The 16,440-nt window shown below is 31.3% G+C and overlaps 1 protein-coding gene across 5 annotated transcripts in view; it reads right to left on the minus strand.

The window, feature by feature from the left end:
- Positions 1–16,440, minus strand: part of TTN (titin) — a 312,175-nt gene that overhangs the window by 112,125 nt on the left and 183,610 nt on the right. For all 5 annotated transcript variants that reach the window (XM_075317392.1, XM_075317390.1, XM_075317394.1 and 2 more), the window contains one exon: positions 1,021–1,089. In XM_075317392.1, coding sequence (XP_075173507.1) covers positions 1,021–1,089 — 69 coding nt within the window. The remainder of the gene's footprint in view (positions 1–1,020; positions 1,090–16,440) is intronic.

The following is a 16,440-nucleotide window of genomic DNA, read 5'->3' on the forward strand; positions in this document are numbered from 1 at the left end:
CTGCGGAAATAAGTATTTCCGGCCATTGGGACCAAGAACAGCTGATCGGCAGGGGTGTCTGACCCCAGCCAATCAGACATTGATGACCTATCCTAAAGATAGGCCATCAATGTAAAAGTAGTGGCCAACCACTGTAAGTCTTTTATAGTAATGCATACTCATACACTATGACCTGAATAAACTACTGTATACTAATATTATTTACCAAGTTTCTGGGCAATACAAACACAAATGTATCAAAATATAACTAAACAACAGTTAATATGATGAGTTTTGGGAGAAGAAAGGGTTAGTTTCAGGCTGCCTCAAGAAATCCAGATGTTTAATGAAGAAATGTGATGTTCATTAGGTCTTTTCATTTCAGAGATCAGGTCTCCTTCATCAGGACATATAGATCACATTATATGACGTGATGAAGGAGACTTGATCTCTGAAATGTGTAGACTAAATAAACATGAGGTTTCTTCATTAAGCATTTGGATTTCTTGGGCACTGCGACATTAACCCCTTCTTCTCAACAAACTGGCCATATTTCACAGTGGGGCTGTGGCAGCCGTTTTGTACCCATATGTGTGATACAGTGGTTGTGACTAAAGATGAACGAACCCGAGGTTCAGTTTTTGAACCGAATACAACTTTAAAAAAAACAGAACTCACGTTCAGAGTTTGGATGCTTTACATGCGAACTTGACTCGCACGAGCATCACTGTGCTCAGCCTAGTGAAAGCCGCGTGCAGGGGCACACTGGAGTAAACAGCGTGGTCACATGTAGTGTGCAACAAAAAAAATTTAAAAAATTTCACCCACCCTCCCCAGGAAAAGATCTGCTTTTGCAAGACCCTATTGCCCTACTTTTTTTCTCCAGATTTTATTGTTTAAAACAGTTAATATGACATAAAAAAACATAAAAGATGTATAGAAGTAAGGTATTTTTCTTTAACACTCTAAACGAACAACATAAATAACAGTAGCTAGGTATTTATTGAACTCTTCTCTTTCTAGTGTGAAGAGTTTCTATACCTTTAGCTGGTTCTACTTTCTCAGGTGGAGTTGGTTTTTCAGGTAAAATCTTCTTTTTGTCTTCTGGAGCTTTGAAGAAAATAATAGCCTATTTACTGATCTGGTTATTTTCAGAATTAGATCTGGTATATTAATTAGAACAACCTGTTATAAGGTAATGTAAGAGTATTAGCATAATGCATGGACATTACATGACCAAATAAGCTTTATTTAAAGAAAGATAAGGAGTTTAATTTGATGATATAACAGCAGCTGTTTAATGAAAAATGAAATGATAAATGGTATGATGGTTCCCAAGAATATAAAAATGGTTGGATGACATGAAACATTTACAAACACAAACATACATGTTAAAAAAGCAAATAAATAAGTAAAAAAAAAAAGAAACATTAACACCATGCTAAATTTGCTTGGGTTCTGTGATGATGCACAAGAATGGATATAGTGATAAGTTGTTATCATAAACACTCCTAATACCTTTAAATTCTTTTGTCTCCTCCTTTATCAAGGGAGAAGGTGTCTCAATAGTTCTCTCCTCAGACTCATACTCTTTAAATAACAGGATTAAGTTTAAAGGGAAAATTAAACCGCATTAAGTACAATGGGTTTTTCTGGTACATAGAGCAACAAAGATATTTTGGATGAAATAATAACTGATGACAAGACAAACAAAACATAGGACAACAAAGATATACAAGACAATAACGAATGACAGAATGAAAGATTTTAAAAGATGTGCTCAGAGAATCTTGATTCTTAAGGACACGCTGAACACATTGTTAGACATTGGATGAGTTTATTTTCAATTGGTACTATAAAAAAATATTTTCTCTTTAAATCTGTTTACAATTTATACATCAGAATTTCAGTTCTCATTTTTAATCCAAGTTGGGAATTATAATTTATTTTATTTTTAGTTTATAAAACAAGAAAAGTGATGGAATGATTTGAAAGATGAAATGATGGATGGTTATGACTGATACATTTAGCTCTACCTTCACTTTCTAGTTCAAACTCTTCTTCTTCCTCTTCAGATAAATATACAGGTGTTTCCTCTGGTGTTGTAATTGTTTTTTGATATACCTCAGGCACTTTGGAAATATTACAGTGAAACGTATTAGGCTACTATTTACTATTTTTAATAGTGGTTATTTCAAAGTAAATCAATAACTGGATTAAAAAACAAAATACCTGTTAAAGGAGGAGCTTTCATGTATGTTTTCTCCTCTGACACAGGCATCTTATGTTCAGTGGGCACTTTAAGAGATATTTAGATTTATTGAATAATCTGCGGTCCATTCACCAGATATTTTTCTATATTTTTGTATTCTATTTTATATACCTGAATCGGGAACAACTGCTCTTTTGGAGATTTGAACCGAAGTTTTCTCTTCAATAACTCTTTTCTGCTTTGTTTCCACTACTTTAAAAATAATGATTTTAATGATACTTTTTATACCATTTAACATGACATTTTTTTTTAGAACGTTGTCAAATAATAATAGGTATGGAACTTATAACTCTTCGGGAAGTCTGTTTTTTTTTTCATCTAAAAGTTTGACAATAAAAATTTTGACAAATTCTAAAAACTAAAATAATCTGGTAAATAGAATTCTATATGATCTGCTATGTAAAAAGGTAAACATAAAATTAATCTACCTTTTACAGAAGGTGCTACATCTTTTTTAGGAACTGTAACAGCTTTTTTGTCTTCGATTAAGGGTTTCTTTGATAACACAGCAGGTTCTTAAAAGATATTAATAAGACATAAGTATTGTCGAAAAGACAGAAGGAAACAAAGAACAAAGTAACACACAAAAAAAGGAAAAGAGGTGTTTTTTCCTGTTCAGACATTTATAACATAGTAAGAAGGTAAAAACCTAAACAGAAGAAATGTATGTACCTTCCAATCCTGAAACAGTCTCTTTCTTAGGTTCAACCATTGACTTTGGCTTTGTAACCACTTCTACTAGTTGTAAAGATATTAGTCTTATTTCAGTACACAGATCATGTTAACAACACACATAAAGACATCTAAACAAGCATGACATTAAGAAGATATACCTGTAGCAGGACCTGCAGCATCCTTTTTGTGAACTGTAAGAACTTTTTTCTCTTCAATAATCTCATTCGTACTTGTAGGTGCAGTAGACACAAGTTCTTTAAAGATATTAGTTTGGCATTAATACTTTCCAGAAAGTATGTGTATTCAGCATAAATATTCATTCAGTTACAAGATAGTATACCTTCTTTAGGTGACTTTACTTCTTTTTTAGGAATTACAATGGGAGCTTTTTCTTTTGTAGCTACTTGCTTCGGCAATTCTACTGCTAAAGGACAATAATTTCAAATTAGAGAATAACTATTGCTAAATTTCCTCAGTTTGCAACACAGAAGAGATTATAAGAGGGCCTAAGTGACATGGAGGTCTAAACATTATTTTTCTCTATGTGAAAGAGTTTTAAATCTCTTTCTTCATTGGGTTTTAGATGTTACAACCTGAAAAATTAACAATGATTGGGAAGTTATTACATCAATATACCTTTTTCTGTGTAAACAACATCTTCTATAGACTCAGGACTGGTTAGCTTGTCTTCAAATGTGAACCCATTTGGAAACACTTAAAAGATATTAGTTTGAAGTTAGAGAACCAAGTTTTTTTTTTGCAGTTTAGCATAAGAATAAAACACTGGTAATCTTATGTACCTTCTTCTTTTGACATTATTTGTTTCTTGGTAACACTTGGCTTGTCTTCGGATGGTGATCGTCTTGGAAAATCCATAGCTTTAAAGATATTAGTTTGTTTTTAATACTAGTGTTAGTAAATTGGTAATTGCATTTATAAGTTGCAAATCCTGCTACCTTTTGTGTGGCTTTCAACATCTTTTTTAGATTTTTGCACAGTCTGTGACTCTTCTTCATGTGTGTGACTTTTTGAAATTGGCAATTCTTTAAAGATATTAGATTTGTATTAGTAAAGTTCGCAATATAATTAAACCCAAGTAAAAATAACTAAAATAGAATACCAAGATTGATATTCTACCTTCAATATGATGTTTGAAATCTCTACTATGTAAATGTTCAGCAATCTGCATCTTGTCTTCTAGAGTCAGTTCTTCAAGGACCTCTTCTTCTAAAGATATTAGTTTAGTATTAGTATAGTAAAATTAAAATATTTAAGGAGGACCACTGATAACTTAAAAGAATTAAAATACCTTCGACGTCGGTATCAGCACTTGTTGGTATAGCAATCGGTATTTTTTCATCATGAGTCTGTCTTTTTTGTGAATCTGTCACTGAAGATATTAGTTAACAATTAGTATTTTGCTTTTGGTTTATGTTTTCAAAGTTTGTGACTGGAAATGGATGAATGGTAAATGCATCATGATAATTGTAGAATAAAAACTTATGCCACGTCTATTTCAACTCCTCAATATTCACTATCCATTTTCAAGATCTCTGGTATCAACATTCTTGCCTACTTATATATAATTACATGTATATTATTTCAATTATGAATCAAATGGTCTTGAGAATAGGGAGTAGTTGAAACTAATGGTTTTAGTTAAACATTTTTTGATGAAGATATTAATGGTATGTGGGATGAAATTTACATATGATTTCAGATAGTACCTGGCTTATTAAGATCACCTTTTTTGGGTACCGTTATTTCTGGCTCTTCCAGAGAAAGGACTTTTTCTTGAGTCATAACTAATTTAAATATATTAAAATACAATTATAATTTACTATATATTTTAGTAAATTGATATTATTACATTATGAAATATTCTGTTGCATTGTATTTTACCTTCCACTATGGAAGTATCTTCTTTCTTAGTTACAGTAATTTTTGTTTTGTCTTCAGTGATAGGTCTCTTTGTGATATCTAATGAACAAGATGATAGCTAAAAATTGGTATGTTGGTTTTTGGGGAAATTTTTCAGTTGGTGAATTAATAGTCACTGTGAATGGTAGGTTTTATAATATATAGTACCTTCTCTAGGACGCCCGGTTTCGTTTTTAGGATTAGTTGTTTGTGGTGTCTCCTGAGGGATCGATCTTTCCTCGGTCTCAACTAATATAAATATATTAATATATAAATATTTTGCTACACACAATACTTTGCTGATTTATACGTGTTCAGTAAAACAGATATTGTGCGTTACCTTCCAATTTGGAAGTATCGTCTCTCTTAGTTACAGTAATGTTTGGCTCATTTTCAGTGATAGATCTCTTAGTGATATCTACTGAACAAGATTGTAGCTAAAAATTAGTATTTTATTCATTTAGCGAATATTTATCAGATGCTGAATTAATGATTATTGTACTGTAGATGGTATGTTTTATCATTTATAGTACCTTCTTTATGAAGGTTGCTTTCACTTTTAGGTTTAGTTGTTTGTGGCATCTCCTGAGGGATTGTTGTATATTGTGTTTTACCTTCCATTTTGGAAGTATCTTCCCTCTTAGTTACGATAATATTTGGCTTTTCTTCAGAAACAGATCTCTTTGTGATATCTAATAAACAAGATTTTAGCTAAAAATTAGAATGCAATTTTTTTATTGATTATTTATCAGTTGATGTATTAAGGATTAAGGTAGATGGTTTTTTATTTTTTTTATAATGTATAATACCTTCTTTATGAAGGTCCATTTCTATTTCAGGCTTAACCATTTGTGGCATCTCCTGAGGGGTCGGTCTTCTCTTGGTCTCAACTAACATAAATAGGTCAAATATCCTTATTCTACTATAGACTGTAATTTAATCATTTATTTTGCTACAGTTAAAAATATATTGTGTTTTACCTTCTACTTTGGAAGCATCTTCTCCCTTAGATACTGTAATTTTTGGCTTGTCTTCAGTGATAGCTCTCTTTGTGATATCTATTGAACAATATGTTAACTAACAATTAGTATTTTGCTTTTTTTGGGCTATTTTTTTGGGGATGAACTAATGGTTTCTGTAGATGGTAGGTCTTAATAATATATAGTACCTTCTTTATGAACGCCAGTCTCTTTTTTAGGCTTAGTTTGTGACAACTCCTGAGGGGTCGGTCTTTCCTTTTTCTCCACTAATTTGAATAGGTTAAAATAGAATTATTTTACAGTTGGCTATACTTTTATGATCTATATGGTTACAGGAAGAGAAACCATAATGTTAATGTTTACCTTCTATTTTGGAAATATCTTCTCCCTTAGATACAGTCATTTTTGGCTGGTCTTCAGTGATAGCTCTCTTTGTGATATCTAATAAATAAGATGTCAGCTAACAATTAGTATTTTGCTTTTTGTGGCTATTTTTTAGGTGATGAACTAAGGGTTTCTGTGGATGGTAGGTTATGAGAATATATAGTACCTTCTTTATGAATGTTTGTTTCTTTTTTGGGCTTAGTTTGTGACAATTCCTGAAAAATCGATCTTTCCTTGATTTCCACTAATTTAAAGAGGTTAAAATATAATTATTTTACAATTGACTATAATTTTATGATCAATATGGTTACAGTAAAATAAACCATATTGTTATTGTTTACCTTCTATTTTAGAAGTATCTTCTCCCTTAGATACAATAATTTTTGGCTGGTCTTCTGTGATAGCTCTCTTTGTGATATCTATTGAACAAGATGTCAGCTAACAATTAGTATTTTGCTTTTTTGTGGATATTTTTAGGTGATGAAGTAATGGTTTCTGTGGATGGTAGGATTGGATAATTTATAGTACCTTCTTTATGAACACCGGTTTCTTTTTTAGGCTTAGTTTGTGACAACTCCTGAGGGATCGGTCTTTCCTTGGTCTCCACTAATTTGAAGAGATTAAAATATAATTAATTTACAATTGACTATACTTTTATGATCTATATGGCTACAGTAGAAGAAACCATATTATGTTTTACCTTCCACGTTGGAAGTATCTTCTACCTTAGATATAGTCATTTTTGGCTTGCTTTCAGTGATAGATCTTGTGATATCTATTGAACAAGATGTTAGCTAAAAATTAATATTTTATTTTCTTAGAAAATATTTTTTTAGTTTATAAACTAATAGCTACTGTGAATAATATGTTTTAAAACATATAGTACCTTCTTTATGAAGGACAGTTTCTTTTTTAGGTTTAGTTGTTTCTGACATCTCCTTACGCCTCGATCTTTCCTTGAACTCAACTAATTTAAGTATATTAAAATATAAATATTTTACTATAGATCATACTTTTGTTGATTTATATGGTTACAGTAAAACATATACATGTTTTACCTTCTACTTTGGAAGTATCGTCTTGTATACTTAAAGTAATTTTTGGCTTGTCTTCAGGAATTGCTTGCTCTATAATATCTATCGAACAAGATAGCAGCTAAAAATGAGTATTTTTTTTACTAAATATTTTTCAATTGATGAGTTAAACATTAACGTGGATGGTATGTTTTATATTATAGAGTACCTTCTTTATGAAAGTTTGTTTTTTTTTGTTTTGTTTTTTTTAGGCTTAGTTGTTTATGGCATTTCCTGAGGTGTAACGCTTTCCTTGGTCTCAACTAATTTACATAGGTTGAAATAAAATTATTTTAATATAGACTATAGTTAGGGGATCTAAATGGTTACAGTAAAAAAAGTTATAGGCTTTTACCTTCCACTCTGGAAGTATCTTCTCCTTTAGTTACAGTAATGCTTGGCCTGTCTTCTGTGATAGATCTCTTTGAGATATCTATTGAATAAGATGTTAGCTAAAAATTAGGTTTTTTAAAAACTTGGATATTCTTTAGGTGATGAATTAATGGTTTCTGTGGATGGTAGGTTTTATAATGGATAGTACCTTCTTTATGAAGGTCGGTTTCATTTTTAGGCTTAATTGTTTGTGGCATCTCCTCTGGAATCTGTCTTTTCTTGGTCTCAACTAATATATATAGATTAAGAAGTAATTATTTATTTTACTATAGACTGTAATTTGATGATTTATATGGTTACAGGAAAAAATTGTGTTTCTTTGGCCTTAACTAATTTAAATATATTAAAATTTGGATATCATATTATAGACTATAGTTTTAGTGATTTATATTGTTACAGTAAAAAAAGATATTGTGTTTTACCTTCCATTTTGGAAGTATCTTCTCTTGTAGTTACATTAATGTTTGGCTTTTTTTCAGAAACAGATCTGTTTGTTACATCTATTAAGAAAGATTTTAGCTAAAAATGTCAATGCAATGTCTTTTATTTAATATTTATCAGTTGATGTATGAATGAGTAAAGTAGATGGTGTTTTAATTTTTTTTTATACTGTATAGTACCTTCTTTATGAAGGTCCATTTCTATTTCAGGCTTAATCGTTTGTGGCATCCCCTGAGGAGTCGGTCTTTTCTTGGTCTCAACTAATTTAAATAAAAATATCCTTATTTTATGATAGACTGTCATTTAATAATTTATATGGGTACAGTTAAATAATATATTGTGTTTCACCTTCTACTTTGGAAGTATCTTCTCCCTTAGTTACAGTAAGTTTTGGCTTTTCTTCAGTGATAGATCTCCCTGTCATATCTATTGAGCAATATGTTAGCTAAAAATTAGTATTTGATTTTTTTTCAATTGATGAATTAATAGTTACTGTGGATAGTAGGTTTTATAATAAATAGTACCTTCTGTATGAAGGTCAGTTTCTTTTTTAGGCTTAAATGTATGTGACATCTCCTCAAGTATACGTCTTCCTTTGGCGTCAACTAAATTCCATGAATTAAAAAGTAGTTATTTTACTATGGAATATAATTTGATGATTTACATGGTTAATGAAAAAAAAAAAAGATATTATGTTTTACCTCCTACTTTGGAAATATCTTCTGTCTTAGCTACAGAAATGTTTGACTTGTCTTCAATGATAGATCTCATTGTAATATCTATTGACCAAGATGTTAGCTTAAAATTAGTATTTGATTTTTGTTAGTGAATATTTTTCAATTGATGAATTAATAGTTACTGTGGATGGTATGCTAAATAATATATAGTACCTTCTTTATGAAAGCCAGTTTCTTTTTTTGGTTTAGTCATTTCTGGTGTCTCCTGAGGGATCAGCCTGTCCTTGGTCTCAACTAATTTAAAGAGGTTAAAATACAATTATTTTACTCTACACTATAGTTGGGTGATTTATATGGTTACAGGAAAAAAATTAAATTTTGTTTTCACCTTCCATTTTGGAAGTATCTTCTCCCTTAGTTCCAATTTTTGTCCTTTCTTCAGCGATAGATCTCTTTGTGATATCTATTGAGCAAGATTTTAGCTACAATTTAGTTTATGATTTTTGTAATGAATATTTTTCAGTGGATGAATTAATAGTTACTGTAGATGGTAGGTTTTATAACATATAGTACCTTCTTTGTAAAGGCTGGTTTCTTTTTTAGGCTTAGATGTTTGTGGCTTCTCGACGGAGTGTTGTCGTTCTTTGGTTTCAACTAATTTGAGTATATTAAAATATAAATATTTTAGCAAAGACTATAATTTTGTGAATTTTATGGTTACAGTAAAAAATATATTGTGTTTTACCTTCCCCATTAGAAGTATCTTCTCTATTAGTTACAGTAATGCTTGGCTCGTTTTCAGCGATAGATCTCTTTATGATATCTATTGAACAAGATATTTGTTACTAATTACTATTTTGTTGGGGGGGTTAGGGAATATATTTCAATTGATGAATTAATAGTTACTGTGGATGGTAGATTTTATAATATATAGTACCTTCTTTATGAAGGCTGAATTCTTTTTTAGGCTTAAATGTTTGTGGAATCTCCCCAGGGATTGGTCTATCCTTGGTCTCATCTAATTTACATAGAATAAAAAATAATTATTTTACTATACCAAAACTTGATTTATATGGTTACAGTAAAAGAAGATATTCTGTTTTACCTTCCACTTTGGAAGTATCTTCTTTCTTAGTTACAGTTATTTTTGGCTTGTCTTCAGTGATAGCTTTCGTTGTAATATCTATTGAAAATATGTTAGCTAAATATTAGTATTTGATACTGAATAGTTTTCGGTTTATAATTCAATACTTTCTGCTGATGGTGTGCTATCTAACATACAATACCTTCTTTATGAATTCCAGTTTCTTTTTTAGGTTTAGTTGTCTGTAGCATCTCCTGAGGTCTTTCCTTGGTCTCCACTAATTTAAGTATATTAAAATATAAATATTTTACTATAGCCAATACGTTGATGATTTATATGGTTATGGCAAAAATTATATTGTGTTTTACCTTCCACTTTGGAAGTATCTTCTTTCTTAGTTCCAGTAAATTTTGGTTTGTCTTCAGTGATAGACCTCTTTAAGATATCTGATAAGCAAGATGTTAGCTATAAATTAGTATTTTTTGAGCAAATATTTTTCAGTTGATGAATTACTGGTTAATGTGGAAGGTAGCTTTTATAATATATTGTACCTTCTCTATGAAGGCCGCTTTCTTTTTTAGGCTTAACTGTTTGTGGCATCTCTTCAGATCTTTTTTCAGTCTCCACTAATTTAGGTATATTAAAATATAAATATTTTACTATAGACTATAATTTTAAGATTTATATAGTTACAGGGAATAATATATTGTGTTACCTTCCATTTTGGAAATATCTTCTCTTTTTGTTACAATAATGTTTGTCTTGTCTTCAGTGATAGATCTCTTTGGGATATCTATTAAACAAGATGTTTGCTATAATTTTGTATTTTGTCTTTTAGTGGATGGTTTTCATTAGATGAATTAATGGTTCCTGTGGATGGTAGGTTTGATAATATATCATACCTTCTTTATGAAGGCTGCTTTCTTTTTTAGGCTTAGTTCTTTGTGGCAAATCCTGAGGGATTGATCTTTCATTGGTCTCAACTAATTTAAAAACATTAAAAAATATTTTTCTTTTACCATAGACTATCATTTGATGATTTATATGGTTATGGTAAAAAAAATATTGTATTTTACCTTCCACTTTGGAAATATCTTCTCCTTTAGTTGCAGTAATTTTTGGTTTGCCTTCGGTGATAGATCTCTTTGAGATATCTATTGAGCAAGATGTTAGTAACAAATTAGTTGGGATTTTTTTAGCAAATATTTTTGAATTGATGAATTAATGGTTACTATAGATGGTAAGTTTTATAATATTTAGTACCTTCTTTATGAAGGTCAGTTTCTTTTTTAGGCTTAATTGTTTGTGGCAAATCCTGAGGGATCGGTCTTTCCTTACTCTCAACTAATTTAAATGGATTAAAGTGTTATTAATTTACTATAGACTAAATTTGATAATTTATATGATTATAGTAGAAAAAGATATTGTGTTTTACCTTCCACTTTTGAAGTATCTTCTCCCTTAGCAACTATAATTTTTGCCTTTTCTTCAGTATCAGATCTTTTTCTAATATCTATTGAACAAGATATTAGCTAAAATTTAATATTTGATTTTTGTAATTAATATTTTTCAGTTGTTGAATTAATAGCTACTGTGGATGGTAATTTTTATAAAATATAGTACCTTCTTTATGAGGGCTGGTTTCTTTTATAGGTTTAGATGTTTGTGGCATCTCCCCAGGGATTTTTCTTTCCTTGGTCTCAACTAATTTAAGTATAATATATTATAAATATTTTACCATAGACTATAATTTCATTAATTATATGATTACAGTAAAAATATATTGTAATTTACCTTCTACTTTGGAAGCATCTTCTCTCTTAGTTAGAATAGTTTTTGACTTATCTTCAGTGCTAGGTCTTGTGATATCTATTGAGCAAGATGTTAACTACAAATTAGTTTTTTGTTTTTTTAGTGAACATGTTTCAATTTATGAATGAATGGTTCCTGTGGATGGTAGGTTTTATATTATATAGTACCTTCTTTATAAATGCCGGATTCTTTTCTAGGCTTAATTGTTTGGGGGATATCCTGAGGGACCGGTTTTTCATTGGTGCCAACTAATTTAAGTAGATTTAAATGTTATTACTTTTTTATAAACAATAATTTGATGATTTCTAAGTGCACAGTAAAAATAGATACTGTGTTTTACCTTCCACTTTGGAACTATCTTCTCCCTTAGTAACAGTAATTTTTGTCTTTTCTTCAGTGTCAGATCTTTTTCTGATATCTATTAAACAAGATGTTAGCTAAAAATTAGTATTTGATTTTTGTAATTAATATTTTTCAATTGATGAATTAGTAGCTATCATGGATGGTAAGTTTTATAATATATAGTACCTTCTTTATGAAGGCTGGTTTCTCTTTTAGGCTTATATGTTTGTGGCTTCTCCTCAAGGATTTTTCTTTCCTTGGTCTCTACTAATTTAAGTATAATACAACCTAAATATGTTGCCATTGACTACAATTTGCTGAATTATATGGTTTCAGTAAAAAAGATATTGGGATTTACCTTCCCCTTTGTAAGTTTCTTCTCTCTTAGTTACAGTAGTTTTTGGCTTGTCTTCAGTACTAGGTCTTGTCATATCTATTGAGCAAGATGTTAGCTTCAAATTAGTATTTTGTTTTTTAAATGAACATTTTTCAATTGATGTATTAATGTTCACTGTTGCTTGTTGGTTTTATATTACATAGTACCTTCTTTATGAAGGCTGGATTCTTTTTTAGGCTTAATTGTTTGTGGGATATCCTGAGGAATTAGCCTTTCCTTAAGCCTGCTTTACACGCTGCAATGTATCTTACAATGTGTCGGCGGGGTCACGTCGTAAGTGACGTACATCCGGCATTGTAAGTACATTGCAGTGTGTGACAGGTACGTGCGATTGCGATTGAACGTTAAAATGTTCTTCGCATACACATCGTACCTGTCTCTAGAATTGCACGTCAGATTGTTCATCGTACCTGGGGTAGCACACATCGCAGTGTGTGACACAACCGGAACGATGAACAGATCTTACCTACGTCCTGTGGCTCCCAGCCCACAATGTGGAAGGAAGGAGGTGGGCAAGATGTTTACGTTCAGCTCTGCCCCTCCGCTTCTATTGGCCGACTGCCGCGTGACGTCGATGTGACGCCGAACGTCCCTCACACTCTAGGAAGTGGACGTTCGCCGCCCACATCGAGGTCGTATGGACGGGTAAGTACGTGTGACAGGGGGTTACTCATATGTGCGGCACGTTCAACAAATTGAACGTGCCGCACATACGATGGGGGCGTTGCAAATCGCATACCAAATCGTATGCGAAATTGCAACGTGTAAAGCGGGCTTTAGTCTCAACTAATTTAAATAGATTAAAATATTACTTTTCTATAGACAATAATTTTATGATTTCTATGATTAAAGTAAAATTAGATATTGTATTTTACCTTCCACTTTGTAAATATCGTCTCCCTTAGCTACAGTTATTTTTGTCTTTTCCTCAGAGTTAGATTTTTTTCTGATATCTATTAAACAAGATATTAGCTAGAAATTAGTATTTGATTTTTGTAGTGAATATTATTCAGTTGAATTAATAGCTAATGTGGATGGTAAGTTGATTTTTGTAGTGAATATTATTCAGTTGAATTAATAGCTAATGTGGATGGTAAGTTTTATAATATATAGTACCTTCTTTATGAAAGTTGTTTTCGTTTTTAGGCTTAGATGTTTGTGGCATCTCCACAGGGATTTTTATTTCCTTGTTCTCAACTAATTTAAGTATAATACATTATAAATATTTTACCACAGACTATAATTTGATTAATTATATAGTTACAGTAAAACATATTGTGATTTACCTTCCACCTTGGAAGCATCTTGTCTCTTAGTTACAGTAATTTTTGGCTTGCCTTCAGTGCTAGGTGTTGTGATATCTATTGAGCAAGATGTTAGTTACAAATTAGTATTTTGTAGCTTTGGTGAACATTTTTCAATTTATGAATTAATGGTTATTGTGGATGGTAGGTTTTATATTATATAGTACCTTCTTCATGAAGGCCAATCTCTTTTTTAGGCTTAATTGTTTGTGGGATATCCTGAGGGATTGGTCTTTCCTTAGTCTCAACTAGTTTTAATTGATTAAATTTTTTATTAATTTCCATAGACAATAATTTGATGATTTATATGATTACAGTAAAAATAGTTACTGTGTTTTACCTTCCACGTTATAAGTATCTTCTCCCATAGCTACAGTAATTTTTGTCTTTTCTTCAGTATCTGATCTTTTTCTGATATCTATTGAACAAGATGTTAGCTAAAAATTAGTATTTGATTTTTGTAATGAAAATGTTTCAGTTGATTAATTAATAGCTACTGTGGATGGTAGATTTTATTACCTATAGTACCTTCTTTATGAAGGCTGGTTTCTTTTTTAGGCTTAGATGTTTGTGGCATCTCCTCATGGATTTTTCTTTCCTTGGTCTCAACTAATTTAAGTATATTAAAATATAAACATTTGACCATAGACTATAATTTGTTGAATTATATTATACAGTAAAAAATTGTATTGTGATTTACCTTCCACTTTGGAAGTATCTTCTCTTTTAGTTAGAGTAGTTTTTTGCTTGGCTTCAGTGTTAGGTCTTGTGATATCTATTGAGCAAGATGTTAGCTACAAATTAGTATTTTGTACTTTTAGTGAACATTTTTCAATTGAGGAATTATTGGTTAGTGTGGATGGTAGTTTTTATATTATGTAGTACCTTCTTTATGAAGGCCGGATCCTTTTTTAGGCTTACTTGTTTGTGGGACAGGTTTTTCATTGATGCCAACTAATTTAAGTAGATTAAAATGTTATTACTTGTTATAGATAATAATTTGATGATTTATATGATCACAGTATAAATAGATATTGTATTTTACCTTCCACTTTGGAAGTATCTTCTGCCTTAGTATCAGTAATTTTTGGCTTTTTTTCAGTGATTGATCTCCCTGTGATATCTATTGAACAATATGTTAGCTAAACATTAGTATTTGATTCTTTTAGTGAATATTTTTCAGTTTATGAATTAATAGTTACTCTGGATGGTAGGTTTTATAATATATTGTACCTTCTTTATGAAGGTCAGTTTCCTTTTTAGGCTTAGATGTTTGTGACATCTCCTCATGGATTTTTCTTTCCTTGGTCTCAACTAATTTAAGTATAGTAAAATATAAACATTTTCCCATAAGATATAATTTGATGAATTATATGGTTACAGTAAAAAAGATATTGTGGTTTACCTTCCCCTTTGGAAGCATCTTCTCTCTTAGTCACAGTAATTTTTGGCTTGTCTTCAGTGCTAGGTCTTGTGATATCTATTGAGCAAGATGTTAGCTACAAATTAGTATTTTGGGATTTTTTTGGTTGAAAATTTTTAATCGGTGAATTAATCGTTCCAATGGATGGTAGGTTTTAGATTATATAATACCTTCTTTATGAAGGCTGGATTCTTTTTTAGGCTTAATTGTTTGTCGGATATCTTGAGGGATTGGTCTTTCCTTAGTCTCAACTAATTTAAATAGAATAAAATATTATTACTTTTCTGTTATCTATTGAACAAGATGTTAGCTAAAAATTAGTATTTTATTTTTTAATGCATGTTTCTTGATTAATGAATTAATAGCTACTGTGGATGGCAAGTTTTATAATATATAGTACCTTCTTTATGAAGGCTGGTTTCTTTTTTAGGCTTAGATGTTTGTGGCATCTCCTCACGGATTTTTCTTTCCTTGGTCTCAACTAATTTAAGTATATTAAAATATAAATATTTTACCATAGATTATAATTTGATGAATTATATGGTTACAGTAAAAATATATTGTGATTTACCTTCCACTTTGGAAGCATCTTCTCTCTTAGTTACAGTAATTTTTGGCTTGACTTCAGTGGTAGGTCTTGTGATATCTATTGAGCAAGATGTTAGCTACAAATTAGGTTTTTTTTAGTCAACATTTTTCAATTGGTGAATTATGGGTTTCTGAAGATGGTAGGTTTTATATTATGTAGTACCTGATTTATGAAGGCCAACCTCACTTTTAGACTTTTGAATTGTTTGTGGGATATCCTGAGGGATCGATCTTTCCTTAGGGGTACTTTACACGTTGCGACATCGCTAGCATAAGCTAGCGATGCCGAGCGCGATAGTACCCGCCCCTGTTACACATGCAATATGTGGTGATTGCTGCCGTAGCGAACATTATTGCTACGGCAGCTTCACAGTCACATACCTGCTTGGCAACGTCACTGTGACTGCCGAACAATCCCTCCTTCAAGGGGAAGGTGCGTTCAGCGTCTCAGCGACGTCACCACGACGTCACTAATCGGCCGGCCAATAGAAGTGGAGGGGCGGAGATGAGCGGGACATAACATCTCGCCCATCTTCTCCCTTCCGCATTGCCATTGGGACGCAGGTGGAGATGTTTGTCACTCCTGCGGGTTTACACACAGCAATGTGTGCTGCCGCAGGAGCGACAAACAACATCGTACCTGCGGTCGACCCGACATTATGAAAATGACTGACGCTACACAGATCACCGATTTTC

This window comes from Anomaloglossus baeobatrachus, chromosome 7 (genome assembly GCF_048569485.1).
Source record: "Anomaloglossus baeobatrachus isolate aAnoBae1 chromosome 7, aAnoBae1.hap1, whole genome shotgun sequence".
In the NCBI taxonomy this organism is placed as follows: Eukaryota; Metazoa; Chordata; class Amphibia; order Anura; family Aromobatidae; genus Anomaloglossus; species Anomaloglossus baeobatrachus.